The following is a 12899-nucleotide window of genomic DNA, read 5'->3' on the forward strand; positions in this document are numbered from 1 at the left end:
TGCAGTGGAATGAAAATATTTTATGGGTGATAGAGTTTGCAACTTAAAATTAATGCTTTTGAAATTGCCTGGCAGACAGCTGGAGGAGGGAAGGCAATATAGAAAAGCAGTTGGTGAATACCCAAAAATCTCTAGTCTGGAGAAGTATGTTGAGTGTTACTTTGAAATTACGCGCTCCAAGGTGAAGTTACTCCTGGGCAGGATTAAAATATCAAGATTTATTTCCATGCAAAAAGTTGCATTATGTTGAGATAGCTTTCTGTGCTTGAGAGGAATAATCTACTTGTAAACAACTTTGTCTGTCTTGGCACAATATACTATCACAGTTGTTTGGTTTTCTGGTTTTGCTCTTTACCACATTGAGAAAAAAAGAATTGAATTCTGTGGGCTATATACAGGCATTATTTGTGCTAATAGCATTTTTTTAATAACTGTACTAAAACCAATGTACTTACATTTAAGTTAGTATAGGACAATTGAGTCTAACAAAAATGTTGGTTGGTGTGAAACAGAAAGAAAGAGAATTTGGCCTGTACTTTACAGGTTGAGATAGGCAGCTTTCACTTCTTTCTCTGACTTCCTTTAAATTGTTTAAATAATCAAAGCATGTAGAGAAGTAGTAAAATAATTTAAAATACATAAATAAAATGAATGTATTTGAGATTCATATGCAGTTGTCTAATGCAAACAAAATCATTTAATCCACTGTCTTTCAACGTACCTTTTAGCATGAGTTATTTAATCTGTGCTCAATATTTGAGTTAGAAATGAGAACACTGCATGTGGAATACCTATTTTAAATCACAAAAGCATTCTTTAGAGTAAATAGCATAATTTTACTTAAAAGGCCCTTTGAAATATTACAAGAACATTTGATACTTCTTATGTCAGCCCTTCTGAAAAATATTATGGTGATGGGCAGAGGTGAGGTTAAATTTGAATTTTCATTATAAGCCTTTCTTATTAGTATTAAATAACTTGTCCTTTTCAAACGGTGACACACTGAAAGTTCAAGAAGAACTTACATTTTGTAGGATAAGGTATTTTAAACCTGCTGAATTGTTTTTGTAGTGGATTTCTAGATAACTTCTTTTTGACCAGACTCCAGAAGTGCATAGTTTTTCCATTCGAAATATGCATTACTTAGAAAAAAGACAGAAGAATGTTAATAATGGTTGTGGGTTTGTGTATACAAATATATCTATTTATATTAATTTATATAAATATGAGTAATTGTATAATAATATGATTACTATATAATTAATAAATAATCATATATGCTGTATTAAAGTATATGTAGTATATACTATATATAATGTAACTTTATTATAAGGATTATATATCAGTAACTTCCTTGTAAGACTGCTTTACAGGTGAGAGTGTTTAAGACTACTTGAAAGTATAGAGGTTCAGTTAAATAAACCTTCATCCTGTCTCTGTAGTCATGCACTGAAAAAAATTAAGGTCTAAAACTTAGAGATGGAGCTTCTGTTGTTGGCCACTGTAGTCCATTGCAATAACTCTAAAAAAGCACCTCCTCACATGGGTCCCTGGATCACTGCTCTCTGTCTTCTTACTTCCCTTGAAATGATCCTCTTCCCTTGCTTATTTCCTTGCAAGGACACCAGTGGGTTAAATTTCCATACTTCACTTGTTGTCTCTTATGACAGATTTAATACCTGTTGGTTTGGGATACCATGTGACTAGTAAAGATCCCAAGGAAGATTTGCTCAGGAACCACACTTAACACTCCCAGCTACTGAGGATGAATAATGAATGACATTAGAACAAGACTCCAGATGTTTGTTTTAGGAGGGAAGCAGCGATTCTATAAAGACAGGTTTTTTTCCAAAGGATTTTGTTGTGGAAGCGCTGCACTTCTTAGTGTTCCATACTATTTAAATTTTGGCAAGAGTTTAGCAGCTAATGAGCATGCATTGATTTTTATGTCATTTTTAGATCACTGCAAGGATAATTAAAAGTATAAATAACTTAGCCTCCTGGTATATTAAGTATACAGACGGATCATCAACCATAATTTAGAATTCTTTTTAGATTAAATCATTTTTACAAATAGTTATTTAATTTAGCAAGTTTGTCCTTTGGTTCAGTAAAGTCATCTGTCATTTATATCAGAGCTTTAGCTCGTGGAAAGGGCAGCTTTAACAACATTCAGTGAACTCTGAGAGTCAGGGCTGAGTTTCTGTCAGCTTCTATATTGAATTCTTCAGTACAACCTTGATTCAGCAAAACGCTGAAGCCATAGCTAACAAATTAATCTCCTTCAAGGGGTTCACAGTATTTGGAGTCCTAAATGCAGAGCACATTTACCTAGATCATAGCTAATCAAGTCAAGTTAATCCAGTGCCTTTGTAGCAACACTGAGTAGTGCTCTGAGTAAGAGCTTTTTCATTTTCCAGCTTTGATCTCTGAAGACTACCCTAGGTTAATGTATTTCTAGAAGTAGCCTGGTAAATCAGAGGTGGTGATGGGGGTGGTCTGGAAAGGAGAAAAGGGTTTACCTGTTCCTCTTCAAAGGCAGACTTATTTCATCTGTTGCTGAGACAGTTGCATTTTGAAGTGAATCTCATGCATGATGGAGGGCCATTACTACTGATAAATGGCCTTGGCATTGATGGAAGAGGCTTCTTTTGAAAGAAATGCAATCTAGTGAGAAGTCTGGTCCAGATTTTCAAAATCTTGTGAGAATCCTTATCATTTTTTCCTGGTTTTGAAATACAAAGATTTGTCTTGCTTTACTAACATGCCATGAATATTGCATTTTTTGCGAAGACTTAGGACATTATGGGTGGGTTCCACAATCTGGTGGACGACTGTGTGTGTTTGTTAGAATTTGTATCAAGGAATCATGAAATAAATGTATTTCATTATTTTGGTGTCTTAAACCTTGCTTTTAAGGACACAATTTTCAAATGTTACTCTGACTTATGTAGGCATTTTAGCAATTCATTAGGATCAATTCCATAATGAGCAGTGGAGAAATACAATTCTCTGATGCACGATGAATCAAATGTGCTTATCTGAAAACAGAATCTTCTGCTGGAGAAATAATTGTCTTATCTTTAGTCTTATCTGAGTATTTGTTTTCAAGTTTTGCTCATCTCTGCTTTCAGAATTAATTGGTTGAATTTCAGATAACATTTGCTGATTATTTTTTTTAAAGAAATCCAAATTTCCCTGGATTTCCCATTATTATCAGCTAAACAGCTTTGAAAATACCATTTCATTTTTTAAAACATCTTTCACATGTTACTGTAGGAATTTTACTTTCCTAGCTGTATTTCTTTGACTGGTTACGGGAACGTGACAATCATATCATGCTCTAAATTTCTCCTTCAAACAGCCTGTTCCTTAGAGAAAGCATTGAGAAGGACAAGGGGAAAGATAGTCTCAGCCTTTCACCTTTGTTTCTTACTTGTTTTGAATGCTCCATTCTGACAGTTTAGCACATAGCACGTAGTTATTTCGTATCAGCACCTAGCACAGTAGCCAAGTATCTTCTCCCTTGAGTAGAATTTTACTCTGTTCACTTTCTGTACTACTTTAGTTCAGTTCTGAAATGTATGCCAGAAATATATTAAACAGTTTGATTAGCATTCATCATATGTGGTTCTGTGTTTCTCAAAATGAAGGTTTTAATTATATATTTTAATCTTATGTCTGTTTATTGTGTTTTCATTTATGAGACTAATGTATATCTTGTAGATGGAATAGAAGGGGTGAGTTTGAGGTGTTATCTTTACCTGCAGAGGCTGCGTCTCAAGTTTGGTTAACACTGGGAAGAGCTCTGACTCTTGCTTTTACTAGGGATCAGTTCCATTATCATCAACGCTTCTTCCTGCCCCAAAACTTAAGAGGTTTTCTTTTCCAGTTGTCCTGAACCCATAAAATTGAGTGCACTTAAGTAAAAGCACCAAGTCTCTCAATTTGGCTCACTCATTAGGGAGTATGGTAGGCTGCGAAGAACACGTTTACTTTGCTTATAGTAGTTAGTTTTGCTAGACAGAAATGTCATATTGTTGAATTTCTGCTAATATTGTCCCAGGTAAACGTCATTTGATTATCCGGTATATATGTTGCTGAGCTCCAACATTAGCTTTTCTCTGTGGAGTAACTAATGTGGATTTCTCCTCACTACTCAGACACTGATTTTCAGGAAAACATGAAACTTCCCCATACCTAATATGTATGAGATCTTTTCTTAAGAAAATTGTGTTGAAATAGGCTAAGAGGTTTGAAAGTTCTGGGGAAGGGTGGGATAAAGAAAAGAGGGAGAAAATGGGAAGGATGGAGCAACAAACAGGATGCTTGGAATGATTTGTTTTTTCCTGTTGGTGAGATCACTGGCGGGCAAAACTAGACTATGATGATAGACAGAGGTGGATTTAATGTCCTGTGAAAAAATTCACTCTGACATGTCTTTTTCTTAACTCAGAGCATGCTCCTAGTTTGGACCATTTTACTGAGTATGTTTTACTACATGTTATTGTTTTTAAGACTGGTTTCTAAAGCTGACTGACACCTCTCCAAACACTACCAAGGTCAGTATGTAGTGGTGAGATTTTACCTGTCGTAAAGTCAGTCTGAACTAGATGCAGTCTTGTGCCCTGCGATGACTAAAGGAATCTGTGTAGAATTAATGAATTTTATTTGATATTGAGGATTATAATTTTTTTTAGTCAGACCAAGAAGTCCAGAATCTCAAGGCTTCTTTGCAGTGTAGAAAAGTTGAATGTTTGCAGAAGGAAGAACATAAAATAGCATTATTTCTCTTGTTAACCTCACCTGCCTCCAGCTAATCTCTCTTACCTGCCCCTTACTCCTTTCAGCCAGGACAGCAAGCTGTGCAGTGCTTTCTGGGAATTATGCTGGCTTTTGCCTTTACTCATAAAAGGAGCAGGCTTGGCCCAGCCTGCTTTTTCTCAAGGGAAGCTTAGAAGCAGGAATTCATTTCTGAGTAAAGGTATTAGGGAGAAGGGGAGGAGAGAACATGCATGCCAAGTCCTGTCTGTCTACATCCAAAGTTACCATGTGCACATCTGAGTCCTACTGGTTTCTTTCCCGTCTTCTTCCTCAGCCCTTCCAAAAACTACTTCTAACAATTTGCTCTATCTTAATGTCAAATTGAAATATTCTTTATTTTAAGATCAGGTAAGCAAAATGTAGTTTTGTTTGCATGGCTGAGGAACTCTTAGCCACCTCAGACTGTTGGCATTTGGGATTGGTCTGGGAGGAAGCACTGAGCTGATGGGCTGAGTTGTCCTCTGTGGGTGCTCACTCTCCTGAGGAGCACCATCAGCCAATCTGCCTCTTTCAGCAAGCAGAAAGCATTCTCCTCTCCTGTACTGGAAGTGAGACAACTCTCCGTATACAGAAAGGTTCTGTGAAACTAAGGTGAAAAAACAGGGGTTTTTTGTGTTTTGTTTTGCTTTCATTTTAAGCATAGATGTTTTTCTCCTTCCTCTACAATGAAGATTATGGAAAAATACTCCCAAGAGTAATAGGGGTAAAGAAGAACAAAGAGACATGATCTAATAAAACAGTGACTTCCGACAAGCAATTTGCTGCGAAAGGACAAGTTGTAAAGACTAATTCCTAAAATGAGTGTTCCTGGAGCTGTAAGTGCTAGGACACACATGGTTTGTTTGTAATAAAGGAAAAAACTGGAATTGTTTCAGGAAATACTAATAACTGAGCCATTAATAAACAAGAATTGCAACATAATTAGGCTAGATGTCTTTATGCAAACAGTCTTTCCCCCAGATAAACCAACAGCCACAAAAAAAATAAAAGCCCTAGTGCAGTGTCAGGACTGTAAGAGCTGGACTTCAAAATGAGGAGGCAGCTCCAAAAAATCCTCAAGTCAAAACACAAGAATAGAATCAGGGTACTGAAGTAAGTTGTGATGTTTTGAATATTGCTTGGAGTTCTGAAAAGTTTGCAGAGAGGGTGTTGATCTGTGGAAACACCTCCCCAAGACCCAGAACCTCAGCATATCACCTCCAGTCTCCAAACTCTCTAGCTCTGAAGGTGCCTGCACAGTGCTTTGTTTAGACTTGATGATTTCTGAAAAATTGAAAGCCCCAATTTTGCTAGCTTCACCTAAATTTGCCTGTATCACCAGACAAGATTGTAAAAAATGTAGAATAAAGACCTAGTAAGGAACATATAAAGGTAAGTTTCTAATCATGTGTGGAAATGATGTTACTAAATTATAATGAAATATGAAACTCAATTCTGGATTGCGATTAGCAAGACTCCTTGGTTGCTGGCTGCTCAGTGCTCATCATCTAGAGCTAGGTACTCCTCCTGGAGCATTTACAGAATCTGTGGACCAGTCAGGGCTGCCTCTCCTGGGCTTGGCCACTCGCACAGTCTTTTAATACAGACAAAGTATTTGGGGCTTAACTAGAGGCTTGTACCTTTCAACAGTGAAAATACTCCAGGGTGTCTTCTGAACTGCTCACCTTCCTGTCTGAGCAGACAGGGTTTTTTTGTGGTAGCTTTAAACAGCTTTTCCAGATCGGTCTGGTGCAGTATAAGTGTCCAATGACATACTGCCTATAATGAAAGCTGTTAATGTGTGGCAGGTTTTGGCCTCTATCCTTTCGTATGGTCTCAGCCACGTGTGGAGACCTTAAGTGATGCACTGCTATTAGGAATGCCAGAGGGTGCCTAGCCCAGCCAGCCTTCCTCCTTCTCCTTACCATGTACAGTTTAGAGCTCCTTATGTCAAACTGACCCACTCACTTTGGTGAGGGTTGAGAAAAGACATTAGAAGTGATAGAATTCTCTTTGTCTTTTATTTTGGATTAAAAAAAAAAAGTGAGAGAAAGCACTCCTGTTTTTTTAAGGAGATGGAAGCCCCTCTCACCTTGTGTGCATTATGGGTCTTGCTTTTGCATATGGAACCAAAAGTGCATTCTTACATACTCATACATAAACAAGAAAGGAGGAGAAAATTTAAAGGTTAGGAAAGAAAAAAACAGTTAAAATTGAAGAGGCTAGTTTAAGACAATTGGAGGTAAGAAAGTGAAAATACACCCACTCTTTGAAGAAAAATGTGTGTATTATGCTAAGTAGAACAACTTCTAGAAGAGCTAAGAGGGTGATAAGTAGAGTTAACAATAGAAACAGATGTACAAAAAGTACATATGCAAGCTTATACCTAAGAAGCAGGACTTCACAGAGAATCGGTGAGTTTGGGAAACTTGAGAGAATGAGAATCATCCAGAAGGACACAGATATTGTGAAGAGACTATTTGCTCCGTTTTCACCATGGTGAATGTTGGGGTCATGCCTACTCTTTTAGGTGCTTAAAAAAATGCAGTTGTTTCTAGATAGGACATTAAAACAAGCTGATATGTTCACGAGCAGCAGTTCAGTCAGGGTAGTCTATTTCCAGAAGAGCTGGAGGAATTAAAAAGTGAAAGCTGATGCTAAAATTATTTATTGAAATCATGAAGTCTTGGACATGGAAGGGTAGCAAACATTGTCTTCCAAAGTGATGCTCTCAGATCTGCTGAGAATAATTGGCGTCCGTCTTGCTCTGGAGTATCTGATACTAGCTGCTCAGATGAAATTATTAAACTAACTGGATCACTGGTCAGTCTGACAGTTTGTGCATTAAGGAAGAAACAAGCCTGAACAATAGGAAGTGGAACGTTCTTGTGTTTTGAGTTAATCTTGTTGAACTAATCTTGTTCTTCAGCATGTGGTAGCAGGAACAGTTTATAGGAATTTGCTTTTAGAACGTTGTTTTTACTGACTAGCACTAGAAATCTTAATTCTTTTAAGATCATCTAAAGCAGAAAGCTGTATAAAATGAACTGGGATGGAGTTTTTGCTTGGTATAGACTGTTAGTAAGGTTCCAGCGAGAGCATCATAAATACCAACTTTGAAAATCACACCTGACCTCCTGTCTTTTCCGAAGCGAAAGGACATTTTTTCTTACTAGAAACAAAATAAAATGGGGAGGCATTATGTTCTATGTAGAATACTCTATATGTAAAAACACTATATGATGGGAAATTGCCAATGGCAGTTGCGATTTGGTTCAGAAATACTCAGACTTTTAATTAGAAACATGAGCGGATTGCTGTAATGTATGCTAGGTATTCTTATTCACCTTATATTTCTGGTAAAACACACTTATCTGTGACTTTTACAGGGAAAATGTGAAGAGAATCTTTTATCACAATACTATGACACATTCTAATATTTCTTTGAAACTTGGGGTTTAGATACATTTTTAAGAGAATTAATTTTTTTTTTTTTTTAACTTTATAGCCTTGCTGATGCATGGGAAAATGATATTGGAGTTCATCCTTTAAAGTTTCCATCAGAAACATGTTTGGAATTACTGCTGATACTGGGTTTGAGTACTGCCTCTCTGCCACCTTCACTTCGATGCATGAACTCTTTTCAGGTAAGGAGCAGCTGCTATTTCAGTAAAAAGGTGTTATTTCTAGGAAAAAAAGAGATTGCTTGGGCCCATAAACCCTTTCAGAATAAAGGTTTATCCTCTGTAGTTGCATGACTCTCCATTATATTAAATATAGCAATGGAGAACTTGTAGTGCTCAGTTTCTTTCAATTGTATTGAAGGCAGGCAATATCACTGGATTTTTAAACAGTGAATCACTGTTTAAATTACATTAGATGTTTAAAGAATTTTCATCAAACTTAGACTGGAGTAGCGCTAGAATCATTGTATAAAACCTTCTTGGCTTCAAAAGAAAAATAAAATCCTCAGCTAAAAATAAAGATTTCCAGTGGTGAAAACCTGTAAAATTAGGAGTGAAGCATTCACAGTTTTGTCCAGTCTTCTTCTGTATGTTGCTGCTAAAGTTCTCAGCTGTCACAGAAATTTTCCTAAGAAAACATTGTTGCAGGCATGTTAAATTGTGATTTGTATTTATCATGTGTCTGAAGGCGTACTATTTTTACAAATGAAATACACAAATGTTTCAATTTGCGATGATACGATGTCAACTCAACCTTTTTACAATGCTTCTGTCTTCCTTTGTAGTTATGTAGTCCATCAGTTGTGTATTGATGCAAATCTAAAGTAACCAGCTGTTGAGCAGAAAGCATACCTGAATCTGTGTTTGGTTTGACAGCTATAGAAGAATCATTATCTTAGTGGGACTGAGTGTCCTAAACAGTTTATAGCATGAAATCTGGTAGCTTCTATCTGTCCATACTCCCAGTTTGTAGTTAAGGTGCATTTAATTAGTGTTCCTGAGTTATGTTTATGGAAAAATAATCTTATTGTATAATTTTGGAGCCAGAAAGAACATAGTCATGAACCAAAATCAGGTAATTTATTTTAATAGAGTTACAGTGATGTACAACTGCTGAAAACCCATCTAGATGTTAGAAAATAAGTATGCATGTGCATTGCCTGCTCCCTTTGCATCTTCTGAGCTTGGTAATGGAATCTGTGTACAGGGAACTCTCGGTTACAGCAGCAGACATCCATTGTTTCAACATGATATTTTAATACCCAAGGTCAGAATTGTTACTGGGTTGTACATTTGGAGGCCATAAAATTGAAGAATCTCCTGGGTGCCGGCAGAGTGAGATCGTAAAAATTACAAGTTTCAAGGATTGGCCAGTACTAGTTACCCATTAAGAGTGAACATTTTGGTTGTCTAATCCAAGAGGATGTATTCCTTGTCCACTATGTTGCCAGTAATCTGTGGTAAAGTCTTCTCTGCTTTACCTGTGATAGGTTAAATAGGAGTCTCTTCTTGTATGCTGAGGCTGCATGTCCTGTCTTGTTTCCGTGCATACTCCGTCCCAGGTTGTGCATTTAGGATTTCCCTTGATTTGTATACCTGGGTAGAGATAGGAAGTGGTAAACGGCTGTCAACTGGTGCAGACACGAATAAGTAAACTCAGGAAGGGTTTTTACCTCCGAGTACACAAAACACCAGACTTCTCGTTGTCAGACTCTCCGTGATTGTGCTTGGTTGCTCCTGGGTCACTGTAGCTTTGTGAGGCTGTCTCTGGAAATGAACTGTTGCCCTAGAGGCATGCCATGGATGGCCTGGAAGCAAGTCAGGGGTAGGGTTATGTCAGCCGTGGGGTGGGAAGGCCCCGTGCATCCCCTGGAGACCTTCTGACTGTGGCCTTTCAAACTCAAAGTTCGGTGGAACCCCTGAAAGCAAACATCGCAGCGCTTTGCTGAACTGAAGTATTGTGGGGGACGGCATCTTCCGGCACTGGCCTGCGCAGATACCAGTTCGCCTGCCTGTGTGCACAGTAGGTGATGTGACAACATCCAGTCTTGGTTGTGAACACAGTTTCAGGCTGAAGATACTATATTTTGAGCTGATTCCCAGTGTCTGTGCTTTCATAGCAACACAAAAGGCAAAAATGCATAGTTTTTGAAAAGCCCAGGTTCTGAAACCTGCTCTGCTAAGATAATGTTCTATTTTGCCAAGTGGGAGGAAAGGAAAATGGCTGTTCTGATAAACTTACGGCTCCAGCTTTCACTCTCCTTACCAGACAGTCAGTATCACCAAGTGGTTGTCCTGGAGGGCAAACACTGTCCAGGAAAATACTGTTTTGTTTATTTTTGTCCTTGCGAACCTTGTTTGGATCTCAGTTTGTGAATCCATGAAGCAGAAGGAAAGTTTGCCCAAGCTTTTCACTGATGCTTTACAATGGGCTGTCAGCCTTATCAGGTTTTTTTCTGGCTTGCTTCTTTGTACTCATGTTCACTTTCTCTACAGCAAATATTAGAATTATATGTCCTAGTTTTTCGGTATTTTTCTTGGAAAAAGTTGGCAAGATCTGCGGAAAGGCTGAATAATTATGTTAAATTGTGCTATTGCCTGAGTGTAAGATCCCTCTGCATCCAAAATACTGAGGACTGTGAGTCAAACAGGGAATAATAAAAGGACACTAATTGAAGACGGGTATTTCATGTGTCTTAATGGAGCAATGGCAGAATGACAAAAATTAGTTTTGTTTTCTTTTGTGGTAGACCTGCAGTGGTCTAGAAAAAAAAAATTAATTCTACATTACATTAATCCTTGTATTTGAACTGAAAACAATCGCAGAATTTCCTGTTATCCACACGTGGCAGTCTTGTTCTACAGCAGGCCAGGGTCTCGCAGCAGAATGCTGGCATCTGAGTGCTGGGGGAGTTAGAAGGGGAAACAACCCCAGAAAGTGCCAGAGTTTTCTCCCTTTGTAAGTGATCCCACTGTTGGGATCTAAACTGTGGAGGTAGATCTAAGTGATCCCACTGTGGCGCTAAATGGACCGCCAGTTTCGACTGGTGCATTTTTATGTTCCGATACAGTATTTTAAAATGCATCTAACAGGCAGCTGTATATGTAGTGATCTAAAAGTTACAGTTTAACTCCCGCGATCATATCAGTATAGCTTTAAAACATCTAATTGTTTGTAATTAGGTAGACAAAAATTATCTCAGCCATACCTCTGCGTTGCTTGAGACTGTATTTACCCTCTCTCTATTATATTACAACATTGCAGTGTTGACAAGCCAAAATTTTAGTTGGTATACGTATGCATTGGATGATGTTTAGGCTGTAAAAAGCACATGAAGGAAATATGATTAGTTGCTAATCATCTCTGTAATAAACTCTGTTCTGCTTTGCGCTCTAGAAGTGCTCCCTGGGACTAGCTTAGCAGACTCCGTATCTGTGCTGAGACATAAATTACATTTTCTTTTCCAACGGTGTGCTACTGCTTAGTAACATAATATTTGAAACCACTTTTCAATTCTGTTTTGACCCTGTGAAGATCTTTCAGTGTGATTTACATCGCTGGAGCAGCCTGGAGGAGAGGAGCAGCAGCGGACTATGTGATATAGCTCTCTGCTGAGTTTAAGAGGGTTGGTGCTCAGTGCAGCCAGCTTTTAAGCTTCCCAGGCTGTGGATCCTAGTTGCTAGATTGTCCTTGGCTCATCTCTAATTTTACCTGTGCAGTTACACTGATATTGTTCTGGTGGACTGTAGAGAGTTAAATCTTAGCAAGCCTGAGCCTGGAAGCTCTTGAGAGACCTAAGTGGATAGACAAATTCTTGCTGGTTGGTGGCTGCCTCCAGGTTTGCTGGAGAACATGGATTTGCAGCCCTGACTTGCACCTTCCCAGGCTTGTAATCCCTCACCCATACTGAGGATGTCTTGCATCAAGGGAATAGAATTGACTGAGGCGCTTGATATTTATCCTAGAACGATGCAGAAAGCAGTAAGAAGGGAGAGAGGAGTTGGCTACTAGAAAAGATTAAAAAATTTCTTATCTTGCTTTTGCTCTGAGCATTGTTTTGCCGCTCTGTTCAGCTCCGTTACACTGTACAGAAAGTTGTGTTACCTTATTACGCTCTTGATCTGTCTGGCTCTCTGCCCACCTGAGCTGTCAGCCCTTTGCTTTAGGAACAGTTGGGCTTGACTTTGTGTAATATTCTTAATACTTGCAAGCACTTGTAGCTAGCACCCACTTGAGTTATCGTGTACTTTATCACTGAACTGTTCAGCTGCTACTTCTCAGCGCAGTCTGGGAGGATGTGTTGGTACTTTAGAGCCTACAACACAGAACAGTTAACGTGGGGAGATGCTTTAAAGTGACAAGTAATCTCTGCTGTGTTTTGCTAACCTTATCTCATCTTTCTCTGAATTCAAACACTGTGAACAGAAAACGTCCTGGATATTGAATTCTTATGATGATATATGGGGCTGTTCAGCACATTCTCTCTCACTGCTGTTATTGTGGGAAACCAGGCATTTTACTTCCCGTATCAAGGCACTATTCATAAGGCCACAGGCTGTAACAGGAGTTCTCAGAGTTAAATAGATCACGGTTTTAGTTTTATTTTTACAGTTGCATGAAATTGAAAGAAG

General features: G+C 38.3%; 1 protein-coding gene across 2 annotated transcripts in view; it reads left to right on the forward strand.

Annotated features, from left to right (window-relative positions):
* The window catches only part of UBE3D (ubiquitin protein ligase E3D), a 99732-nt gene that overhangs the window by 42814 nt on the left and 44019 nt on the right, over nt 1-12899 (forward strand). For both annotated transcript variants that reach the window (XM_059835505.1, XM_059835506.1), the window contains exon 9: nt 8312-8450. In XM_059835505.1, the coding sequence (XP_059691488.1) occupies nt 8312-8450 (139 nt within the window). The remainder of the gene's footprint in view (nt 1-8311; nt 8451-12899) is intronic.

The sequence above is a fragment of the Gavia stellata genome, chromosome 2, assembly GCF_030936135.1.
Source record: "Gavia stellata isolate bGavSte3 chromosome 2, bGavSte3.hap2, whole genome shotgun sequence".
Taxonomy (NCBI): Eukaryota; Metazoa; Chordata; class Aves; order Gaviiformes; family Gaviidae; genus Gavia; species Gavia stellata.